At 36.2% G+C, this 26685-nt stretch overlaps 1 protein-coding gene across 5 annotated transcripts in view; it reads right to left on the reverse strand.

The window, feature by feature from the left end:
* The window catches only part of LOC101737256 (teneurin-m), a 306072-nt gene that overhangs the window by 248282 nt on the left and 31105 nt on the right, over positions 1-26685 (reverse strand). Inside the window, exon 2 of one of the 5 annotated variants that reach the window (XM_062671920.1) lies at positions 13650-13746. The exons of the other annotated variants lie outside the window; for them this stretch is intronic. Within the exon in view, the coding sequence (XP_062527904.1) occupies positions 13650-13677 (28 nt within the window). The 5' untranslated portion in view covers positions 13678-13746. The remainder of the gene's footprint in view (positions 1-13649; positions 13747-26685) is intronic. 5 annotated transcript variants of the gene reach the window in all.

The raw sequence follows: 26685 nt of genomic DNA on the forward strand, positions 1-26685 counted from the left end.
AACCACCAAGAACCTACCGCAACGTTTGTCGTAAAATTGCAGGCATCCACCGCTTTTTGTATTTGATTTCTAAAATTGATCGTGTAAAAACCTCTATGTGTTTAATCGTCAAGTGTACACGTATCAAATGGTGTTGGGATGTCTTGTGAGTCCGCACGGGGTAGTACCACCACCCTATTTCTGCCGTGAAGCAATAATGCGTTTAGGCTTAAAGGGTGGGGCAGCCTTTGTAACTATACTGAACTTCTTTATCTCACGGTGGGTGGCCCATTTACGTTGTAGATATCTGTGGGCTCCCGTAACCACTTAACACCAGGTGGGCTGTGAGCTCGTCTATCCATTTAAGCAAATAAAAAAAAAAAGGCATTCAACGTGTTAATAGCCAGAAAATATACTACGATATTGATTTCAATAGACCACTTCTCCAACTTCTGGTTATCAGTCTGACTGTTAATGATCTAACAAATTTTATCCAGTTCTGTTCCTAATTCCCGACTCGAATATGGTTTGATAAGTCAGTGTGGGACTGACTGTTATCATTGCTAATCTAACTCATATTTATCTTGCTAATTTTTGTTTCAAAAACAAGATAGTAGTACCTACCTACAGTACAATTATGTATTTGTCTTCGTGTCTTTTGGATTTGCGTTGAAGTTGTGATGAAGAACCTAGTGACGTTTTCTCTGTGTCCAAATCGACATATTTTAATTCAATAAAAAATATGATTCGCCATTGCAATCCTAAAATTAATTTGAAAGTTCAAACATATCCCGTTTTCCAAACAATTGTCTAACCATTAAATATTGTTTCGGTTTTACTTACACTACTTAGTTTAAACCACGTTAGCTATGTAAACAGTCCCAAACTAACAATACACATGTAGAACCGAAATCCTATGACTGCGGGCGAAGCAAAATAAATCCGGTTAAAATCCAGACATAACTAAAACAACGAGTGGTAGGCTTAATCGATTTCTAACAAAGAGTGGTGCATTTTAGCATTTACAACGCGGATGTAACTGTTTTTTTGGAACGAAGTTCCTTATGGAACGATCCGGACGGGTACCCTAACCGGGAAAAAACGTCCGTAACGTAAGATTTTTAATGGTAATGCACAAAGTGTACGCCTTAACTTTGTAATAACGTACAATAAAAAACATATTTTTTTATCATTCATTGACCACGATCTCAGAGCGTTCTTTCTTGCGAAACCTCCAGTTTTAATTTCTTTATACCTCGAATAGAACTTAAAATTAATATTTTATTAATAAGGAACTTCGTTCCTATCCGGTGTCCCACGATACCACACATCTTTTTTTTTCTTTACGCGTCAGAGAGAACGTTCAATTGGATTAATATTTATCATCGATGCAAATATGAGTTCTTTTTCCCTGCCCTAATCGTTGGTACCCTAACGGAATGTTTTGAAAACTCTCAGACTGGAAGTTGAGGTCAAGGGTTCAAACCTGAGAGAATTGCCAACACTAACCCTTGCAAGAGCAGTGCTTCGCTGAATCTAACACCGGATCAGAATTGCGAGAAAATCAGTGGGTCGGTACTATGGGTCTAATTTTATTCCTGTCAGCGGTTAGCATTGGATACCAGCGGCAATATTAGATTTTCTTGAACACGATTGAAGAGAACTCTACAATTCAATATGTGTCATGCTATTGACGTTGTTTTTGACATTTTAATCAAATTTTTTTATCGAATCAGCGTGAAGGTGTGAATGGACTGTAAAAATATAATTTGGAAAATATACACTTACTTGTTTATGTGAAGACAATTTATAACGAGCTAGCTTTATGGTTTTGCAAAATGATAAACAATACCTACAGTTTTCTTCGCAAAAGTATCGCATTGGTCTCCACAGTCGATTGTTATTTACCCACATTCCCCTCGACGACATTTTAGTGTTACCGATCAGTGAATTAAATAAATCCAACACAAATCTTTATCGCGCTAACGACAATTTCAAGGTAGCCTTACTTTAAACAAGTTCCGAATAGCTACGTTTGGGCTGTGAGTTTATTGAATATCCTCGCTCACAGGATCTTGCCTTTCACGTTCCTTTAAAATACATGTTTCGCATTGATATCCGTAGTATTTTCACTATATTATCTTACAAATCTCTCACTTGAATCTTTATTTTGACCGTCACCTGTCACCGGTGCTTAGTCGTAATTTCAGCTTTGATTATTTAAATAACACTGTGAAATAAATTGAGGCTTAGATTTCTTGTGTCTAGGCATCGTTGTCATGGCGCTGTGTGTCATCTATATATTAATACGTGAAGAAAAAACTTTGTATCCCTTTTTACGAAAATTGCGCGGAGGGAGGACTATGAAATTTTCCACACTTATAGAGAATATGGAGAAGAAGTGCACAATGGTAATATTTTTTTAAAATAATGCATAAAAGATACATTAAATCAATAAAGAAAACATTACACACACTACATACCATGTATTTGACGCACACACGCATGCATACTGTTTATTGTCAAATTTTTATTCTTGACGTCTGTTGTCAAATTGAGATTAAATATTGTTTGTCTTTGTTAATATTTTTTATAGTCTTGGCGAAATTTGTGATTATAGAAGTATAAAATACAATAATAATAGTGTACAAAACTTACAATTGCAATTAATTATAGTCGAATTTCGACTACTGGTCTTTTTCGGTACTTTCGACTAGAGGTCCCGCTCTAGTTACTTTGAAAACTACTTAAAAATTATTAGTGATTTCGTTTAGATAGGGTATTAGACCATACAGATTTGCACACACTGAAATTGCAGCTACATAATCAAGATGTTAGATTTACAAACGGATTAAAATTTATAATTAAAATAAATAAACTAAAATAGACATTTCAATGTAATTGAGTAATTCTTTTTTTAATACCATACTGTGGTTTTAAAGCTACAATCAAATTTGACAAGAAAACACGAGATGGAATAAGAGTGTACTACGTATTTTGGTGAGGTGGCATCGGACCGATTCAGAGCATGAATTTGTAAAACTGCTATTTCTGTAATTAAGTGCCTATTCCTATCGGATGTGAATTTTTAAAAGGGTTCGATTTGCGATAATACCTTCAAGTAAATTACCGAATGTAAAGGTCCGATTTGTTTGTAGAACATAATTTAGAAATCCTATTTATAAATTTTGGCGGACAGATTTCGTAAAGATCTAAATCTGTGTGCGTGTGTGACAGAAGTGGCATTAATAAAAAGGGTAAATATTCTAGTGCCAATTAAAACTGATACATTGATAGGCTTCGAAAAAATGCTCAACGCACATCGAATATCACTTTTCATTTAATCAAAACATCGCATACCACGAGCATAAAGGGCGCCATTCACACAGCGACATTCGCACCGACGGCGAACGGCGTTTCAACCGACTAAAAAAATTTCCCACTCCGCAATAAGGTCGAAAATCCTATGAAATATCGCCCGGGCGCGTGCAAATTTTGCGCTTTAGTTCCGCGCAAAGTTAACACGTATTGACACTCGGAACTACTGCCGTTGACGTAAAGTCGTTATTCGCGCGTACCGACTGCAGCTTAGGCAGCGACCAGTGTAAGTTACATACGGTTGCCTACACAAAAATAACGAATGTTCCACAGAGACGACCGCGGCGGTAATCACGCCGTGAATGGGCTCGCATAGACTATATTATGTAAAGGATCTTTTCAGCTTCTGAAAGGATACTGGAACGTTCCAGAAGCGGTTAATTAAACGAACGAAACTCGAAGTTTGTCTTAGGCGTATTTTGGTATCGTTTCGGAGGCGGTTCGGTGTATTGTTTGCCCGCCTGGTCTGCGGTTGCGTTTTTCGAAGCGTGTTCACTCGGCGGTTTCGTAAAGTGTTCCCGAGTAACCTTCTCGGGCCTTTGCAGTGGCGTTACGCTTTGTAATTATTTGCCTTTGATTTGTGTTTGGAGTTTTTTTTTTTGTGTATAATTTTGATTACTTTGTAACCGAGTTCGACTTTGCTCTCCAACGATTTGTCGATAAGATAAGACGCTTTTAGAATAACTTTGTTTTGTTTTACGTTCATGATAGCTTCATTGCTTTCATTGTAAGTTCAGAAAATGAGCAAGGTATTTAATTTTCAACTAGTATTAACTGTTTTAATTGCTGCTCACAGTAAAAATGTACTCGGATAAAAAATCCGTTGAATTCTCTGAATTACGAGACTCAAATGAATTTTTCCGAGTATTTATAAAACTTTAGCCTCGGACTTAAGGAAAAGCCCGATATTAAAATATGAAGAACAGTTCTCAGAATTCGATTTTATAACGGCTGTAAAAGAAAACATATATTAGATACACGCTACGTCACGAAGAGAAAATTAAATTTCCAGAAATCGAATGCCAGGCCCGTTGCCATGGTAACGTTAAATAAACATCCCACACCACGGGACCTTAACTCCAATCACGTCTTCAAAACCTCACGGTGAGATGACAAGCTGTAAAGCGTGGCTTCTACCATTTGTCATAGTCTCACCGCAATGCAGTTTCGTATTGCGACAAAGAGCCGTTCTGGTACATTAGTTTATGTATAGCCTCGACCGTAGTTGCAGCCAGGAAGTGCGGGCTTCATTTAGATTCTTACTAGTAACCTGTTTACCGATTACTTTAGGTGATAAAGGAAAAAGTTAGTCACGTTGAGTTAATCTTGATAGTTTGAATTACGGATCTACAAGTCTGCACGTTCCTTCGGGAGCGTCCTGGATTTTTGACTTAAATAGGTAAACTCAATTATTTTATTAATTAATAATTTTAATCACACACGATCTACATTATAGTTCCTTATTTAATAACAATATTGATGTACATATTTAGTTAAAAGTCCGATTTATGTCTTAATGTAATTTACTATGCTTATTTATTTTATTTCGAATATGTTTTTGTCCCATTCGGTGTCGAGACCCTTGGTCCGTGGGGTCCTAGCGCTATAAGGCTTTTTAAGGAATTAACAAAAATGTTAGTCGACATCACAGGAGACCAAAGAGCTAGCAGCTACCTTGGACTTTCGGAACCTTGCCTAAAGGGACTCCTTTTAATAATATATTTTAGTTATTAATTTATTATTATTGTTATTTTGTAAGGTTTTTAGTTTTAGGTTCATTGTTAGAGTTGATTGCTTATTAATTAATTACTAATTTAATTATAATATTATGTTCTTTAAGGGACTGCAGAATTGATTATAATTTACTATTACTGTATTGTGTACTTTACTACTTCCAGTATGAGGTCGCAGACCCAATTTTTTAAGTATCATTACACCGTACGATTGAATCCGTGAGCAATGATAGTAATGTATGTACCTATGTCTCATCCGAACACGACAAATGAAGCGAAAGCACGTCACCTAGTAGATGTGAGCCAAAACTACTCGTCAATCGTCGGCTTACTTCGGGTGGTGGGCTTCGGCAGAGTCGAGGTGTCATCGCTCGAGTGGAATCAAAATCGTCGTTGCCTGACTTAGGAACAGTGACGTCACGGAACTGTCACATCGTTTCATGCTGCGCAGTCTATTTGCACGACTATCCACCATACATCCGCTGTGTCAAAAGATAATGAAGATATCGGCGGGCGTGTATATAAATTTAGCCCCACGAAACGACCTTCCTACTTCCTATGGCCCAAACAAGGCCTACATCGCACTAACGACTGTCCCAGTACAACAAACACATCGGCTTATGACTTACCTCCGTGATCACAGGATTATTTGTGACGTCGTATAAGGCTGATGTAGGTATATTTACACATGAATAGTGTGCTTTGTAATGAAAACTAATATTTGGGGGTCGTCAAACCTAATCATACGTTACAAAGATAGTTTCGAATCAAGCTAATATGTGTCCTGATTTGGTTTATTTATGTCAATAATTAGGTTATAACCCAATTAGCGAAGCTAAAAGAAAAGAAGCTGAACATGTAGCCAAAAAGGCTCTGGGTATGAAAGTAGATGGTAATGTGTGGGACGGGGCTTTCTAAAAAGACTTGGACGAACTGTGTGAAAGAGAATATACGAAAGAAAGGCCAGAGTGCAAGGATGACGTCAAATAGGCTTGAATGGAAAAAGAGGACCTGATGCGCCGAACCCATATTTTGTGGAAAGAGCAAAGAGAAGACAAAGCTACTTACTGAAAAAGAAGAAACTAATTATCCCTTACGTTAGTTAACATTATGGATGACATACTCGTATGTATGTACATACGCATAATTACATATGACAACACAGATAATTGGTGTAAACAAGGACTGTATGAAATTCCAACTCAGATAATCAACGCAAGAATGCACATAAATAGTTAACTTAACGGCTAAACTAGTACTGACCTTTATAATACAAAAGTAACATACTAAACATTTGAAACCATATCCCATCGGGTAAATAAAAGCAAGACGCCGAATAGATTTTGCGCGACAAAAATTCGATCTTCCATATTTTCGTCTCAATCGAGGCACTAAATCAAACTGGACTCCGGGATAACGCAGGTAGCAGTAAAAGCATCACATTGTGTCAAACATACGACAAAACTCTAACTTTATAACGTACATAAATTCCGACTCTGAAAGCCAAGAGAATAGAAATACAATTCTAGTTACATTGTTTTAAAGTTCACTTATTCTATTTTCATAGTTTCGAAAGCAGGTGTGAGTATGACCCATTTTTTCACATTATTACATAGTTCATAGTTCGACTTCAAACGGTACCACTTATGCCAGTACCACTTAGTGGTTAGGGAAACCTTGTTTATTTCAAAGAGGTTGTTGTACAGAAATTAGCAAACCATGACAAAAAACACTTAAATAAACAAATAGATTAAGATAACTATTAATCTGCTAACATAAAGATTGCGTGCAATGTTTTGATTTAACAATGTCATAAAATTCTTGCAATGTCTACGTATTGAAAATTTTATGGACATCGGTAATGCTCAAAACGATTCTAGACTTCTGTTTGCCACTAAAGACTTTTCTAGAGCCTCGTTTAGGGAAGATCACGTAATGGTTTAGTAGGTAGCGGCTTGGCTCTGCCCCTGGCATTGCTGAAGTCCATGGGCGACGGTAACCACTCACCATCAGGTGGGCCGTATGCTCGTCTGCCTAAAAGGCAATAAAAAAAAAGACGATTTTCATATGCGATTTCAATTTTTGTAATGAAATACGTACTTAACAAATATTCACGATAGACTTCCACGGTGAAGGAATAACATTGTGTAATAAAAATCATACCCGCAAAATTATAATTTGCGTAATTACTAGTGGTAGGACATCTTGTGAGTCCGCGCGAGTAGGTACCACCACCCCGCCTATTTCTGCCGTGAAGCAGTAATGCGTTTCGGTTTAAGGATGGAGCAACCGTTGTAACTATACTGAGACCTTAGAACTTATATCTCAAGGTGGATGGCGCATTTACGTTGTAGATGTTTATGGGTTACCACTTAACACCAGCTGGGCTGTGAGCTCGTCGACCCATCTAAGCAATAATAAATAAATAAAATAAAAAACTTAAGCTAAAAGTTGGTTGTAGTTGATCATAACACAAATGCTCCTAAAAGTATTAATGGGTTATTTCAGATAACAAAATACATTGACATATTTTGTTCGACAATGAGATTTAAATGGAAAACAACAGTAATATAAATGTCTTAAATTACATTTCCAATCTCTCAGTGCCGTCCAAACTGCTGTCTTGACAAAAACTGAATTTCGGTTTGAAACTAATGTTTTACATCACTCAAACGGCTCGTGATTAAGCGAGTGGATTAATCAATATTAAACTTCCATATTAATATAATCGGTTTTGTTGTTGTTTTAATATGCTATCGTATTTCAATACAACTATCCGCTTCATTCCACCGTTTTCACTAGTAATAAATAGAGGAGATCCTACACCTTTTCAGGTTGAAAGCTAAGACCATTGGCTAACGTGTGGCGAATCTAAATTTAGTTCGTATTTGGTACGTAAGCTTTTTGTTGTCACATCTCAGTAGCGCGAAGTTCACTCAAGTTCATTTTCTAATTGGATTTTCTCAAAGTTTTACAAACGATGTCAACGATTGTAGGTAATCTTATAGACTGAAGTCAGGCTAGGGATAGTGGGAGAACTACGTAGAAAGTGAAAGTAAGGTCGCTATTATTGCAGTAGAGAAAGCCAATAAGTAGGTCAGTCCGTAAGATTTTTTTTTATTTTTATTTATTAAATAATATGACAAATCTTAAAATCCACATAATATATAGAATATTCGAGTTTATATAAATAAATTCACCTTGAAATTAAAAGCTAGGCAAAGATATCCATTTTTATTGATCGTATCCATCTACGACGTAGCTCACCGCAGTTCGGGGCGGCGTAGCGCGTAGCACGCACTAAACGCTACGACATATCCGCCCGGAAGCTATAACGGCTTGTGTACCATACAACATAATAGCCCGCAGCTACATGTTAACTTTATTGGTAACTTAACTTTCAGCTTAAGTTTACTATCGAAGTTTATTGGATTTTATTCCTTTTCATACTTTTATTGTTATGAACTACATTTTTTTTATAACTTGACAAAATACTTGGCGAAATAGTTAGGAGATTCTGTGTGCAATTTATAATTGCAATCGAGTTTATGTATTGTAGTTAAAAAAAACACATTTATATATTTAACATATTTATATAACTGCTATGTATTGTAGAAATACAACACTTAATAAAAAAAAGCATTGACGAAGTTTTATTTTTGTTTATAGCAATTTACAGAGATCCCGTGAAAATGTAAAGCACATAGATTGTATTTATTATTTTATTACAGTTTATTCCTAGAACTTTTGGACCATTACCTAAAAAAAGTAATCCAATTTTGTATTCTCTGTACGAAGAAGATCGCTGTTTGAGAAACATGTTTACAACTTAATCCATGCACAGCTGTGCAATTGTACACGTTTTGTATTTTCAATATACAAAATAAATAAATTAAATAATTTGCATAAAGAACATTAAATTATCGAGTGTCGTCTCAGTATTATTTCGGATGAGAAACTCGAAGACATTTAAAACCCTAAATAATTTAATGCGAATCAGTCAAGCAACCGTTTTAGTTCAAACCCTGTAATTTAGTTTGAGTGAGATATATCCTTAATGTTTTACACACAAAAGGTCCTCGGGCCGGCCATTTGTAATATTTAATGTGATTTGTCATAGGCTAAAAATTTCGTCAGACAGTTTCTGATTTATTAATCAAAGCATTTTTTATTTAGCATTTCTCAATTTATATAATAAATTAGCGGATTTTTATGTTACAATCTAAACATAAAGAGAAGAAGGCCTAAGGTAGTTATTTAGGTTTATTAAAGAAAATGAAAGATCAAAGATAACGATTGTCTAATTGAGTTACACAAATATAAAAAAGATTAGTCAAAGAAATCGTTTGGGCTAATTTCAACCTCAAAGAGACATTGATTTCTGAGAATTCAGATATGAGGTATTTTATTTGTGATTTAAGACATTATTTACGGCTACATTTAAGAACACTGTAGTCAATTTGTTTTATGAGGCACAATGAGAGGAGTCACAGGTAGAGGACGTAGTTGCTTATATCATAACCGGTAAAAATAATTGTTAATGGTTCTTTGAATACGCATGCTACAATACAATAGTTAGTCTCTCTATCTATCTTCCATTAACTAAATATTAAAATAAAAGTTTTTTTTATTGCTTTGATGAGTGGACGAGCTCACAGCCCACCTGGTGTTAAGTGGTTACTGGAGTCCATAGACATCTACAACGTAAATGCGCCACCCACCCCGAGATACAAGGCTCCAAGGTCTCAAGTACAGTCACAGCGGCTGCCCTACCCTTCAAACCGAAACGCATTACTGCTTCACAGCAGAAATAGGCAGGGTGGTGGTACCTACCCGCGCGGACTCACAAGAGGTCTTACCACCAGTAAAAAGAATATCAAAATTATATATGTTATATATTTATATATACTTATAAAAAGTTTCAAGAATATCAAAATACCTTACTTATCTATTCAAAATCCATTATAATTATTACTTAGTGAATCATTGCTTCATGATCGCCATTACCTTTCAGACCCTAAAAGTCGAACAAAAGGGGTTTATTCCGTAAACATCGGACGCGTTATCAGCAGAGTCCGGTGGATGTTTTAATTGGTTTATAAATAACTGCCCCGACCCTTTTGCTCGCCCCGGTCCATGAGGAATTACGACCTTCAGGGCGGATAGCACACGCGCGAATCTGCGTATGGGAATTGATTGGTTCAGTTGAAACATATGTGTGTTAATATAGAAATTAGTTAAATAAATCTGATATTCATACTTATAAATATCTACATACACTAATAAAATTATACCTTAAATAGCACATGTTAATTAATCATAATTTAAAAATTTTCACGTAATTTCAGATTACAATTGAAATTTTCAGAGGCAAAGAAAGAAAAATGATTTGATATAAAAATCGTTTGGTAGTTTAAGAGTCATGAATGCCTAAAAGCCGTGTTTAATGTAGAGGTTACTGACACAACCATCAGTAATATATAATGCTTAGATGTGTGAACGAGCTCACAGCCCACCTGGTTGTTAAGTGGTTACTGGAGCCCATAGACATCTATAACGTAAATGTTGCCACCCACCTTGAGATACAAGTTCTAAAGTCTCAGTATAGTTACAACGGCTGCCCCAGCGTCAGCGTTACTGACTACTATTCCTATGCTTAGTTTTTTTAATAGCAATTAAAATACATTTTTAAATAATTTCATTATCATATAGGTAATTTTCAAAATAGTTATAACTATAGTTAAAAATCATTTTACATAACTTTAAGAACACATTCAGTTTTTCGTTGATTTAAATATCTAAATATAAGTCGAACTATAGAAGCTAAAAAAACCAAAATCTCGATTCGACACAATAGCTCTGAGTAATTCAAAATTATTGTCCAAGTTGAAATAAAAATCATTTCTTAATGAAATTCCCAGTAGCTGTTAATTTCTGTATAAAATTAATCCAAATTCAATTGTTTTAAAATCTTTCTTCCCGTAATATTTGACCATCGCCAACAATTTAGCTCGGCGGGAGAGCAAAGCGCTTTCTCGGTTTCAGCGGACACGCTTTTAGCGTCCGAGTTTTTATCTCTCATTCTGTTTGACTTTGTAATAGAGAAAAATCTTTTTGAAATATTGTATTTCGTTTTCCTTAACGCTTACCGCAATTACCTTTGAGAGATATCAAAAAGATTTAAGATAGTTGTGGAATAATATTTTTTTACGGTTTAATATCGCTCGCAAACATCGCAGAAATTAATATACGTAGTTGTAGAACACTAAACTAGCAGGATATATTTATTCATATCTATATATTAATACGTGAAGCATAAACTTTGTATCCCTTTTTACGAAAATTGCTCGGACGGAGGAGTATGAAATTTTCCACACTTATAGAGAATATAGAGAAGAAGTGCACAATGCTAATTTTTTTTTTAAATAATGCGTAAAAGATACATTAAATCAATAAAGAAAACATTACGCACACTACATACCATGTATTTGACGCACACACGCATGCATACTATTTATTGTCAAACTTTTGTGCTTGACGTCTGTTGTCAAATTGAGAGTCAATATTGTTTGTCTTTGTTAATATTTTTTATAGTGTAGTCTTGGCGAAATTTGTGATTACAGAAGTATAAAATACAATCATAATAGTGTACAAACTTACAATTCCAATTAATTATAGTCGAATTTCGACTACTGCGGGACCTCTAGTATTTATTCATTAGCTGATAACGAAATTCAAATTTTGGCTATGTGGCGTTTTTACAGTTATAACATTGTAGATTTTTATATGTATACTAGACTAGAATAACTATTACATCAAATATCATGTCTTCAAAGGCAACTAAGCTACCAACCGAAAAACTGGTGGTAGTGTTCGCTGAGTATTACACTAGCATATTGCGATAAACGCAAACGGTAGATACTGGACAATTGAAACTTAGACCCGGTGTTTGAAATTGGATGTTGATATTCCCGTTATGATGTCTATAGCTAGATACTAGACACCAAGTGAGGTGTGAATTCATCCATCTAAGTAATACATAACAAAAACACGAAGTTTATTTACTGACTACCATCTTAATGTGCGATGAATATGTTAAAACTTTTACCAGTCCTGAATGTTTGAACTTATCTATGTGATGAAAAATAATTATCAAAGAGATCGAAGCGTCAATTTCGCTTATAGTTTCTAACATTTAACTATTAACTATTAATTAACGGTATTCGGAAAAGGTTTTTAGATAAACCCTTAAAAAATACACATGCGAATCTGGTAGTGGTGAAAGTGCTATTAATGTAATGAAGTGCCATCTTTTTCTTCATTTTTAGTCTGGTATTAACGTGTTACAAATAAAAATAACACGGGATTGTTAAGAACTGAAAAACAGTTTAAACTAACGAAGTGTAATTTTAGACATGTGAAACTTTTGTGATTACCGGTATTTTGTCGAAGTCTGGACATTGCTTGCTCAGATATTACAATTAAAAATTATTATAGATATTATACAAAAAAAAAACTGCACACTCCTAAACAACAAATAGAGCCATCAGAAATATCACTGTATCAATAAATATGATCTATGACATGCCAAAAAAATTAAGAGTTATGGACGCGAGTGGTTGGTTATTTACAAATACCCACCCTTCGCTACATAGTATTTTATTGCTCCAAACAATACTAGCGTACTGGCACAATAGAATACTCGCATAGATAGCGTATTGCCATCATTCGGCACCCCATTTTAATAGCATAGTTTTTGATTAATGACTTTGGTACGGAGATACGGCAATTTTGAACGCGTATGGAAGATCCCCTAGTCTTTCCAGATCATTATTAAGATCCAGCTTCTGGGGTCGAATGTTAAAATATATGAATAATTATTTTAAAATGATTTATAATGGGTATACCATATATTTTGAAAACAAAATGAACTATTTTGTTGGAAAAACCATGTGTTTTCATTACAGATTAGCATGTTTAACAATGTCCCAAGTTGTTGGCAATACTATTGACATCGTTATTTAAAGAATCTCATACAATATTATATGCAGATTCTGATGGTCATTTTGGCTTTGATAATAACAGTATCTAAGGATTAGCTATATCTACTAAACAGTGTTGATACAATTCTCAAACCTTAAGAACATTATTGTAATTTTCATTTAAAAAAATGGATTCCATTATAAATTTCAAGTGATACATATGGTCATTTTGAAGGGACTAATAAAATGTATCACTACATAGTATGAAACAAAGTCGCTTTCTCGGTCCCAATGTCCCTATGTATGCTTAAATCTTTAAAACTACGCAACGCATTTTGATGCGGTTTTTTTAATAGATAAGAGTGATTGAAGAGGATATATATAATATAATAACATCCATTAAATAATGGAGAAATCAATAATAAATTACAGTTTCCGAAGTGAAGCGAGAGCGGGTCGCTAGTAAATAGTAAGAGATAATTTTTACCATGTTATCTTTTACAACGATATTGTCGACATGATTGCCATGGCAAATCAGACTTCAACCTCATGTGTCAAGGTCGGCAGTGGCGTTTACCTTGTAGACCCCGATAGCCGCTTTTCATCAGTTTAACCGTCAGCTCGTCTCTCCAAATGAAAAGCAGAACAAACCGCGGTCACGTACTGTCAAGTGCCTGTTTTGAAGAAAAAGAATCATTTTATAATGGAATCTTCTAAAAAATCAATTTTTTTTTACTGGTGGTATGACCTCTTGTGAGTCCGTGCGGGTAGGTACCACCGCCCTGTCTATTTTGAAGGCCTCGGTATTGGTATTGTCTCGGTTTGAAGGGTAGGGCAGCCGTTGTAATTATACTTGAGACCTTAGAACTTATATCTCAAGATGGGTGGCGCATTTACGTTGTAGATTCTATGGGCTACAGTAACCACTCAACACCAGGTGGGCTGTGAGCTCGTTCACCCATCTAAGAAAAAGAAAAAATCAAACTTACTGTAAGTTCAAAATACAATTCATACAGCAATACTTTTTATTAATCTGATATTAAATTTACATTATGTTAATATAATATACGTCAGTGAGATAGTCGTATCGCAAAAAAAAAGGTTATTTATTCAGATACTTTGCAAAATTTCGGTGAACAATAATTGAATCTTACTAAACGTTGATAAACGACTTTTATTTGAAGAAAGTACATTTTTATTGAAATCGATTCGGCGCTGTCGAACATTACATTGAACATTTGCTTTGTAATAGAATTACATTATTTCACTACGTTTAAATACAAGAGAGGGTGGCTTTTGATTGATATCTCCTGAGTTAAACGGGACTAAAATATTATTTTATTGTAAGAGATTATTTTCGGTGTTTTTTTTTATTTTTATTGCTTAGATGGATGGACGAGCTCACAGCCCACCTGATGTTAAGTGGTTACTGAAACCCATAGACATCTACAACGTAAATGCGCCACCCACCTCGAGATATAAGTTCTAAGGTCTCAGTATAGTTACAACGGCTACCCCACCCTTCGAACCGAAACGCATTACTGCTATAAAAATATACTAATTAATAAGAGTAAGAGAGTTGAAGTTATATTATTAATGAAACTAGTTTGTTTAGCTATTGGTCAGAAGTCAGTAAGTATTTCATATGTATTTTTTAAATAAACCAAAAGAACCACTCCCGAAAACTACAGCTATACGGTAGCGTTTCATTAGTAAATTAAAAACTTCCTAATTATAAGTTGGTTACAATGTTCCCACTAATCTCTATTTAATGCAATTTAAGATAAATCCATCCTTTAGAAATTGGTAGAAAACCTGATACACATCTTTGATTGTCAAGTCCAAGTAAATTTAAAGATTACATTCCTAAAGAAGATCGCGCAAACGATTCTAGAATTTATCGAGATATAAACAAGAACTACCCGTCGAGAAAAATAAATTGTATTTCCCCTTTGTAAAACTTTTATATTCCACGATTCATAACGGTCATTTGGTTCCTTTGCGTCGACATAAGGTCGGCAAACGTCAGGGAAAATGGTACGTTTGGCCATCGATAGAATTTCTGTGGCACAGTCGAATTCCGAGGAATAAAATTTCACCGAAATTGAATCGGCCGACCGGCTTCGGCAGACCGTAAAATTGGTCGGCACGGTCACTCCCCGGTTATATGGTGTCTTCCACGGTGTTTGCGACGCCGTAGAGTACACACACAACGTAAATCATTTATGAAATTCTCCCGTCGTCCTGATTAACAGTAATCGTTTATCGTAAAAATACAATTTTAATAAGTACTAGCGACCCGCCCTCGCTTCGCTTCGGAAACATTAAAACAAACATGAAACCAAAAAAATAAAATATTTTTTTTTTAAAAAAGTAGTCTATGTTCATCAGGGACAATGTCGGCTTCTAATGGAAAAATAATTTTTCAAATCGGTCCAGTAGTTTCGGAGCCTATTCGAAACAAACAAACAAACAAATCTTTCCTCTTTATAATATTAGTATAGATATAGAAGTATAGATTCACAGCGTAAGGTTTGTTGTTAAATAAGTAATATAAAATTTAATATGTTAAAATTAAGTAAATTTTCGGTTCTTTTTTTTTTTTCTCACAGCCTACCTCGTGATAAGTGGTTACTGGAGCCCTTAGGCAACTATAACGTAAATGCGCCACACACCTTGAGATATAGTTTTAACGTCTCAATATTGTCACAACGGCTACCCCACCCTTCAAACCGGATTGCCAAATAACAAATCTGTTGTGAGAGTAATGACAGTACTGGGGACGAAACATAATAAAAAAAAGGCGGTAGTACGAATAAACAGCCGAAAAAGCGGTGTATAATGTAGTGAGCACATATCTAAAGATTGTATAAGTGGAGTTGCAAATAGAATCAAGTGAACTATTGAAATCTGTCTATTTATTTCCTGGCTGTTGGAAGCGAAGTCTACAATAGTAAATGTCTTTCTCGAAATATTCTAGACCGACATTAGTTACTTCGTTTCTTAGGACAAATAATAATATGTGATGTGATATAAAGTGACTTGCACTGTATGATTTGTAAATTAGTTTATTACTGTAGCGCCTCTATATAACTGCGGGTTTTCGCTATGGCCTAAATTTCGGTAGCCTCGTGATCTTGATGGTTTATAGTAGTTTCCAAAATTTAGTCCTCAGTTACAAAAGGTGTTTCTTATCCCTCCGAATCACACAGACTTCCAAGATCAGATAGCATGGTTAGACCCTTGACTTACTAACGTATGTGCCGTTGCGTATCCATAATGTATTCACTTCAATGTCGACGCGTTAGTCTCAGAACTTTGATTAGTTTTGATTTTAGTTGGCTAGATTCATTCCGTCAAAGGGTAAAGTTTATACGTTATATTGTGTTTCGTGTTAATGTGAACGGAAACATGGGTTACACTGAATAAATAAACAAAGATACAGATACACAAGTTCACATACCAGTTGCTGCTATGTGGTTATAGAAACCCATGGGCATCACTATGTGAACCCCACCTCCTACCTTGAGACGTAACGAAGAAGACCAATGATATTGCAGAAATGTAAACAAACGTGTCGAATTAAGGTCGGAAGGGATGGATTGTGGATAAATGAAGAGATAATTTTGTCAATAAGGTGCGAAGATAATGTAGTAGCAGAAGCTAGTGAAGACGGAGGCAGAAGCACAAAAATAGATTTTAGATAAATAAATACACTAACAATGCTTTATTCACTTTTAAAAGATAAATGAAGCATATTACACAAAGAATAGATCCTAACCTAAAACTGAAAAAATTTAAAGTGAATATTTAGTGAGCACACTACATTAGTGAAATTCGCTGAACTATAAACTGATTCATGATTAAAGTACAGCCTTATATTTTTATTCTCTAGGTGCATAAATTTGCTTGAGACTGTATTACCACAGCCTATGGAAATCAGACTGGATGTACTATTACGAATAAATATTACCTAGTATTATGCTTTAATTATGGAACACATTTAGTTAGTTAAATTAGTACAGATCAAGCTTTCGAATTACTCACAATATCATGCTTCATCTACAACAAAAAATGGTCGTAGATTCAACTGCTATCAAATCTAACAATAATAATATCAAATTCCAAGTGTCCTAAATAAGTAGGTATTTCAAAAGCTAGTTTTTCTTATTAGCTAAAAGCTATTTAACCTCCCTCCATATGTTCACGACTGTATGAACGAATATCGCTTCTTTTGCCGATTTCATTCAATGGCCACCGTTAATTCTATGGGGTGGGATTTTCTATAGCATCGCCACGACGAAGGGAAAATAAGGAAACATCTATTTACAAATCTAAATGCAGTCTTGATGAGAAATCGGAATTAAATGGGTGGAGTGTACGGGGGAAAAGCTAATTTATTGACTTTTGGTGGTGGCACAGTAAATGGTTAGTATTGTGTGTGAACGTATGAAAGAAAAACGTCTGGGAGTGGTCGCGTTGAATGCGAATCCAAATGTTTACGTTTCGTGAAATACATTTTGCGTTATATGTTTTCGCTATTCGCGGAATGGATATGTTAGGGCATGATTTGGATTTTATTCTAGATCTTTTTTGCTAGCATGCGGACAGCTAAGCTTATAGTCCACTAGTTTTTAAGAGATTACCAAAGATATTTCAACTTAAGGGGCTTGAGAGTAGAGAATGTAATGCTAATTGGTGGTTAAGAACTTGTACTGAAATGCTTGCTTTCTTTTATGCAGAAGTTGTTGGGGCCGAATATCCATGCCTATACAGTAGACTGACTCAGTGGTGCTTGCTCCTGACTGCTGGGTCGAGGGTCGAGAGTTCGATTCGCACATTGATAAACAGCCGTGTGATGAGCAGATTTGTTTGTTCTCTGGGTATTTAATATATGTGTTTACTTACATATATTAAATAAGTATTTAAATCAGTCTCTTGTTCTTATTGCAGGGAACTCTAGTTTGGGGCCAGGTGACCTTTTTTGTCTTATCCTCGGTCTCAAAACGTTCTTCTACTGCCTTTGTGTCACTATGTAATTAGTTGAAGATAGATTTCAAATAAATAAATAAATAAAAACTTAATGTGATTAAACCATTTGTACAATAAATTTTACCATCGTTTTTAAAATTCTTCAACTTCATTCAACACAATTGATATTATCACAATATTATGAAAAATGTTCAACTTAATTCTTATTTTTCTGAATTTGTCCAAAAAAATCCCTGCAGTTTACTAAAAAACCAATGGACCGTAAAATTTAACAAAAAAAAGAAGAAAAAAAATAAAAACCAGAATCGTGTACATGTCAACGCAACTATTATCTTTCGATCTAAATCCAGGTCGAATAGAAAAAATTGTATTGTTAGTTCAAAGACTTTTTTTACTTCCTCAAGAGCGAAAGATACTATTTGAATTGTTACAATCGAGCTTATCTTAGAGTACGTGATGTTATTAGAAGCATCAAGATTTGGGAAGAAGCAAAAAATGTCGTTGTTAAACATTAACCGTCAATGCAATATTTTTTTGTAAGGGATTTAACATTCGATTAGTTTAAAAATGTTTGATCTGTATTTTGTTTTATTATTATAAGCTTGAATTGGCAGATGGTTTATATAATGTTACTAGCGACCTGCTCTCGCTTCGCTTCGAAAACTGTAATTTATTATTGATTTCTCCACTATTTAATGGTTGTTATTATGCATATAAACCTTCCTCTTCAATCACTCTATCTATTAAAAAAAACCGCATCAAAATCCGTTGCGTAGTTTTACCGATTTAAGCATACATAGGGATATAGAGACAGAGAAAACGACTTTGTTTTATACTATGTAGTGAAGGACCTGATAAAACTGATTGCATAGTTGTATATTTACGAATAATTTTGGAATTTTGATTGGATACAGAAAGCGAAATATCCTGTACTGTTGTTAGGTCTATTGTTTTTCGTCGCCTGGCGGACCTACCTACGGGCGACGGACTGTCGAGGACGTTTCACATTCCGGGCGACGCAGGTGCTCTCACGCGACACGGCCGCTTTGACTGTAATCTGCACCTCGTTGTCTGAAGGGAGCTGACGGCGCAGTGCCACCACTGTAGTGGCTACGACAAGGACACGGCTGAGCATATGCCGACCGTCGTGACTATGATAATCGGTAGCGACGAGTCCACCAACTCGCAGACGGAGGCGGCGAAATGCGCATCTCAGTGCGTACCAGGAGGATAGGACGACGCGGCGGAGGCTGCGGTCCGTGTTTCCACCGTCGCCGTCGTCGCGGAAAAGCAACGCGGTCGGCGGTATATCGGGTTCCGACTCGGCCGACTGCCACTGACCAGAGGGTATCATGGGACACCAGCGAAGACAGTCGTTGGTCATAGACGACCCTTCAGTCGGGCTTCCTCGAGGTAGTGCCGCGAGTATAGTTATAGTGTCGACCGTGGGAACCCCTTACTCTGCTCGAATTCTTACCCCAAGTGGAGGTCGGGCGTCAGGTGAAAGAGTGGCAAGGGGAGTCGTTTAGGCCTTCGAAAACATCTTTGCGCCCGCGGTCCGCTCTCAATATCTGCCGACTGTCAATACCCACATATCCCACGTGCCCCCTAGGCTCGGAAACTATCCGTAGACATGGCAGTTCATATCAGCAGTTTTGATCTATATTCCTAGACCGTGGATGGTGCATGGTAGTCGAAGTTCTTTAGACTGTAATAATTATCAATTTCTTGCCAAGAGCCATTACTTTTTATTGTTTTCCACTTTATGGGGACGAAAGTCGTATTGTAAATTCTTACACCTTCTAATTTCTGCTAAGTTCAGAGTTTTTTTTCTGGTCGCTGCTGTTGACCCTGAATAAGCATACCCCACAATGATGGATGAGAGTGGTGAACTACCCAAGAAAAATTACACAATAATGATATGAACCCTCCTATCCTTCACTTTAAAATTCCAAGTTTGCTAATAAGACGAGACTCAAAGCTAGCTGTTACCTAAAATTAACTTAAAAACCAAGCGGTGCGAACTTGGTAAGCCTTTCATGCGAAAGTGATAGTGGCGTGAGCTTTTAAGCTAAAATTATTAAGCTCAACTTGCACCGGCATATACCGACTTAAAGCCTCTGATATAACACCTCTCCGCAAATTGTCTTTGATGCTATAATTGCAACATTTTAACTCACATTTTAGCTTATTCAAATATTTGTTTCAAAGACAAAGAAGATTGAACGAGCTCACGTTCCATCTGGTATTAAGTGGTCACTGGAGGCAACACATATCACGGCCATTGAATGCCGCCACCCACCTTAACACATGAGGTCCATGGTGTTAATTTGATACTAATTACGCAAATTAGATTTTTGTGAGATTTGATTTTTGTTACACAATGTCAATCCTTCGTTGTGGAAGTCATTTGTGAATGTGTGCCAAGTACGCATTTCATTTAAAAATTTGGTACCTGCCAGCAGGCTTTGAAAACCGGCATAGTCACATCGCTCGGTACGAATACACCGAGCTTATCACACTTATCCTTTAGGCCACAACGACTTCGAAATTCCCTTTTCTTTACTCAACATGTTTCTCTTATTTTCGCCAATGATATAGTTTTCTTTTAAGACGACTGTACTCCTCAAATAGTAGCAGGCCTTTTAATTCAGTCAAAGTTCAGATTTCCTATTAATTTTGCGGTTCGATGAGAGGTATTTATCAGCCGTTTAGACCAATGCTCGTCTGTTCTCACGGAAACAAACAAAGAAAGAATGATGCACGTACAAATGATCACAATTAGGATGCTAGCGTAATCACAGTACTGTATAATGATAACCCAAAACGTTTTGTCATGTTGTTCATCTTGAACCAGCAATTGACAGAATTAGACCCCAAACTCGATTTCGATCTAGTAGTAGATTCATCCACGAAACAGCAGCAGCTGCTCTCGAGTTGTGAGGGTCTCCTTTGGAGGAAATCTGGCAGCTGCTAGCTAATCCCACCCGTCCTGGCTGAGCCTTTGCTCATCCACCTGTCCTGGTGAAAAAGAAAAGGCCTCCGGGCCACCAATAAGCCTTTAATCATAAAAAACCCCCAAATACGAGTCAAGTATAAGCTTAATTTGTACATACGTTGTTCATTACCAATATTCAGGGCAACAACACAAGTCTATAAAAACGGGCAACTAATGGAAACAACGAGAATTCTCGGGCATCTAAGACTTCTTTAATTTCCCGCTAAAGGAAACTTTGCAGAGGGGCGTCGGACGCAATAACAAATAGTTCTTGCTTCAAGCGAAAGAGCTAATAGATAAAGACCGGGCAATGACATAAATTGTATGGAGTCTTGCTTCCAAGTTGCTTCGGAGACGTTTTGTAATTTGAAAAATCTTTTTTTTGTAATCGAGCCTTGGCTTTTTTAGTCCTTGTATGTTTAGCTTTGAGTTGAAATATTATAATTATAGATCGTAGCTTTTAATAAATCTGTGAATTTCAGATAGCTCCATCAGGAATTAGCTGAGAGTTTAATTTATATAAAGTTTAAACTACCCTGCTAAAAATCTTGTTGTCGCTCATAATAATTCCAAAAATACTCAATCAATCCAAATCTGTTCTGACATTTAAAAGTTATACTGGATTAAGAAAAGTCACATATATGAACCCTGAAGATATTAAACACCTCCGGGTTAGCATGGGCAAACATTTGCAATTGTTAAAAACAAGTAAGTACTAGATTTAAAGCTAGTCCTTAAAATGCATCGTAACTGAAGATTATTGTTATGAAATAGACACCTAATCAAAAGTCGACAGAAGCAGAAAAAACCACCAACCTCAAATAAAACATCGATAAAAGACAACCTCAAAACTCGAAGGATAAAACAACAACATTTTCCACACACGCCTTCCAGTAACCAACCGAATAGATTTGTTTACAATGATATTTTATTTAGAGCGCTCGATATATTCACTTTGTCTAGAGGCGTGTAGCGTTAGGAAATTATTATTTCATTCGATTCGTCGACTTCGGTCTTACTGGGCTCGCCAGGGATGATACACAGTATTCGCTTATACATATTTATGTGCGCCGGTCGTGCTCTTCAAGGTATCTTCGGATATTTTTTTATGCGGATAAAGAGGTGTAATAGCGGGGATTTTTTGCGGTTACGTTGGATTTTTGGTTTTCCTTTTGGCGGGATCTGAATGAAATAAATTTTTGGAAAATTTTAATGCGTAAGGTGATTATTTATCGAAACGTCATTTAATTTGAATAAAATAGTGAATTTTACAGCTTATTAGTTGCACTCGAGATAACATTAATGAATTATAAAATGTTAAACAACCAAAATACTGCAAAACTAACCAGATTAAGTGAAACGAAAAGTTCACTCAAAAACCTCGTAATAAACAAATTCTTGTCGTGAATCGAGTTGCTTACTCAATAATGCGGGTATTATTGAAAAATTCTTCGAATAGAATCGAGGGCCTTTCAAATACTTCGGGATCCCGTTTAAGAACAGAAAAAAAACCCAGTAAATTTAAATATTAAGTAATGAACGGAACAAATAAATGAACCGCTTTCAGAATTCCTTTCATGGGTCTTAAGACTTTAACGACTCCCGTCGTGGCCTTTCCCAAACTCTAATAAAAAGATCATAAAAAAGTATTAGAGAACTGTTTCGGAACAGGAGAAACGTGTTCTGGAAATTTCTTAGCTATTTGTCGGCGCGCTTTTGATATTTACCTGATATAATTAGGCCAGAGGATCTTGTTGTCTACAATGGCCATTAATTAGATGACTATCAGTCAGACAATTTGCTGATGCGACTCTGATCATCATCAGATAATACTACTACTTTCCATCATATTTCTGACTGTGCGGTCAAAATAGCACCGCCTGTCGTAAAATATGACTTACAGTGTCACCGGAAAATGCGCATTGGTGTCCTCTGAGTATTCTATCAGTATACTAACCCTACTGGTAGGTTTTATTGAGAGCCCGCGTGAGCAATACTATGTTCATCCTGCAGTGATGCCGTCAAGAAAATAGGCAATAAGGCCTTTCGATTTGAATTTTGCTATAAACTGCCACCAGCCGTTTGAAACCACAGCATGCATGCTATCCATTAGCCATGAAGCATATTTTTTTCTGGCAGTCTGGTTTATACGGTATTTTTTGGGAACATGCCATGTGGATATCATCCGTCCATGGTCCACACTAAACAATATCTTGTTTTTAACTTAATTTTTTCTTATTACTTCAGAAGCCAATCGAAGGTCCAGTCTTAACGATAGCAAAAGGGCTGCAAGTTGATCTGCAGACAAAATGAATCTACAATTTGAATGGAAACGTGAAGATGTAGGACACATGGCTAGGTGTCCTCACAGCTAAGCCTATTTCGTACGTAAAGCAGTAATGCATTCCAGTTCAATGGGTGGGACACTGGACATAGTATACAATTGAGACTTATGACTCACATCGAATGGTTACAGCGTTGACGTTCTCTATGGGCCCAGGTAACCAATTAACACCAGTGTTAGAGTTGGAACAGCTTCCCTTCGTTTGCCGCTGTTCCAACTCCGTACAAATTTGAGTTAGCTTTAACGCGATCGAGAAGTTAAAAAACTCGCACCAAGCACACGAATAGCCTATCTGTGTACGAACGAATCACTACATAGTATAAAACAAAGTCGATTTCTCTGTCCCTATATCCCTATATGTATGCTTAAATCTTTAAAACTACGCAACGGATTTTGATGCAGTTTTTTTTTAGATAGAGCGATTGAAGAGGTAGGTTTATATGTATAATAACATCCATTAAATAGTGGAGAAATCAATAATAAATTACAGTGTCCAAAGCGAAGCGAGGGCGGGTCGCTAGTTCATAATAAAGAAAACGTATTAACCAACAACTTTTCGAGCTGATCGTCAATTCTTTACAACAAATAATAAACCGAGCACATTTATGTGTGTTAGTGGTCGTCTATCTGTTTATTTACAGTGAGCGTGCGTGATTCACGTACACGTTAATTTATTACTTGTTTACTGTTCACAATGTCGAGTGTCAAACGACGTTGTTACCGGCACTAACGTTGTACAGAGTTGTCAATTTCTTTTTTGAAGTGAAAACTTCTTTAGAATCGTTGTGATTTCAAACCGGATGCAACGGAAAAAACGACAGGTAAGAGACACAAATACAAAAATGTGTAGGATGAAGCCAGCAAAGAGTGAGACAGAAATATACATACTATTTAATACAGCGCGATCTGTGAGATTTTTTAATACTAACGTGTGTATGAAAGCTCTTGTAGTGAATTTTAATTTAGGATTATACGTGAAATTAAAATATCAATTCACAGAGGGCGCTACCTTACAATTATTTACTAATGACAAAATTTTACATATACTTAAGACGTTTAGGATAATTGTATTTTAATTTTGGAAGGTTTCACTTCTACCACGTGTGAACTGCACACATTTTGTTTTTTTTTTTAAAGTTAATTTATAGATTCCAATCGATAGTGTTGCGTGTAATTTTAAATGATCAATTAATTGAACTTTTGATTGGAGCTTCGTAAAATACAGATACATTATCCAGACCGTTTTTTTTAAATTGTTTGTCTTCATGTTTTTGACCGCTCAAATTGAGAGTTGTTAAGGAATAATAAAGATTACTTTTTTCAGTTAATGTAAAACTGGATCCGGATTATAATTTGTCTAGTATTGAACTGTAGTCGAACAACCAAAAATAGAGAGTATTGGAAATCATTAGAGGAGGCATTTGTCGAGAGGCGAGCTGTTTCGAAAACCAAAACACCGAACGCTGAACGTAATACTTTTTTAGATACTTAGATGGGTGGACGAGCTCACAGCCCACCTAGTGTTAAGTGGTTACTGGAGCCCATAGACATCTCCAACGTAAATTGAGATATAATTCTAAGGTCTCAGTATAGTCACAACGGCTGCCCTACCCTTCAAAGCGAAACGCATTACTGTTTCACGGCAGAAAATACGCAGGGTGGTGGTACCTACCCATGCGGGCTCACAAGAGGTCCCACCAACAGTAATTACGCAAACTTATTACGGTTTATAATTTTTTTTGAAAAGGGGCACGATGGGCAACGGGCTAGCTTGAGGATATCAATGGGTGACAGTTCCAACAGAATTATGATAAACATGCCTCTCTTTCACGCCACTAAAAATTTCCATCTAAAAAATCACAATACATTAAACCCGCTAAGTACCTTACAATTAAGTAGTCACGTAATTACTATTTGATGATGCTGGTGAATCCCATCAAATAACGCTTCGATGCATCCAAAATACCAATTAAATCATATGTAATAAAACATATGCCTTGCTTATTCAGAAACAAAGTCAAAACACTTTTTATTCCTTACAATAGTGTGTGATTCAACAACAATATTCCTTGTTCGTCGTAGGAAAACACAGCAAAGCATTGTAAACGCGCGCTCGGCATAGTAATGTGTCATTCTAGTTCTATAAATAAACTGTTACAATCGAAAAAGGAACATTCTTTGGATAAAAACAAACATTTTGTACTATAGTGTGAGATAGAATGAGATACTTAATATTTGAAACTGGCTTCTTTTTTTAACGTAGGTAGATCGAGAAGTTCACAGTCTTGTTACTATACTGAGACCGTAGAACTCATGTCTCAAGGTGTGGGTGGTGCATTTACGTTGTAGATGTCTATGGGCTCCAGTAACCAGGTGGGCTGTGCGCTCGTCCACCCATCTAAGTAATAAAAAAAAAGAATTATAGCCGCACCAAGTCGAACACAATATAAATAGAATGGCAATTTTTTTTACCGGAAAGTTTGATACGGTCATATTCACCTCAGTAATGGGCACAGTCGCAACTCTTACCAGACCAACAATTAGGAAATAAGTGTGAGAGTCAAGGAGTAGGGTGAAGTTATCGAAATTCTTTTTGAAGATTTTATTTTTTTATTGAATGAATGATGAGAATGTCGCCGCACATAAATATCAAGAGTGACCGCTAAACGGCTTAATACAAATTACAATTATTCAAAATAAATCGCTTTTAGTGTTAATAGAGAAAAAATGGCAATCGACGTACGTGAGAGAAAAAAAAAACACGAAACGATTTCGCGAAAATGGGCCGATTTAACTTTTTCAATTAAACGAATACGGGCCGCGGGTGTATTCTGACCCAGATCCGGACAACGCCGGCTCGAACCGGTTGAAACCGGCTGAGCGCGATTCAAACCGGATCCGTCCAGAATACGCGACGAAGCGTTCCCGAAATGAATACGTTTTGATTGTATTCTTACTACCGTCTGCTCTTTTGTAATAAAGAAAACATAACTTCTCCGCATCGACTTCGCGGACTGTATTCGCTGCCTTATTGACGACTCGATCGTTTTGACAGCGAAAACTTTTGGTATGTGAATGTACCCACACTTAATTATTGCTTCAGATGGTCAAAGTTAAATTTTATATTTTCACATTACAATTGATGACTCCAAAAATAAATGGTTCGTCATTCCCATTGTCGTCAAATTCGGTACAAAAACAAACTTTACCCGAAGTAGCGACAAATTTTCGTATCGAACCATAAAAAGGGTCTCGGGAAGACGTTCCGGACCTTCGGAG

This window comes from Bombyx mori, chromosome 13 (assembly GCF_030269925.1).
Source record: "Bombyx mori chromosome 13, ASM3026992v2".
NCBI classification, from domain to species: Eukaryota; Metazoa; Arthropoda; class Insecta; order Lepidoptera; family Bombycidae; genus Bombyx; species Bombyx mori.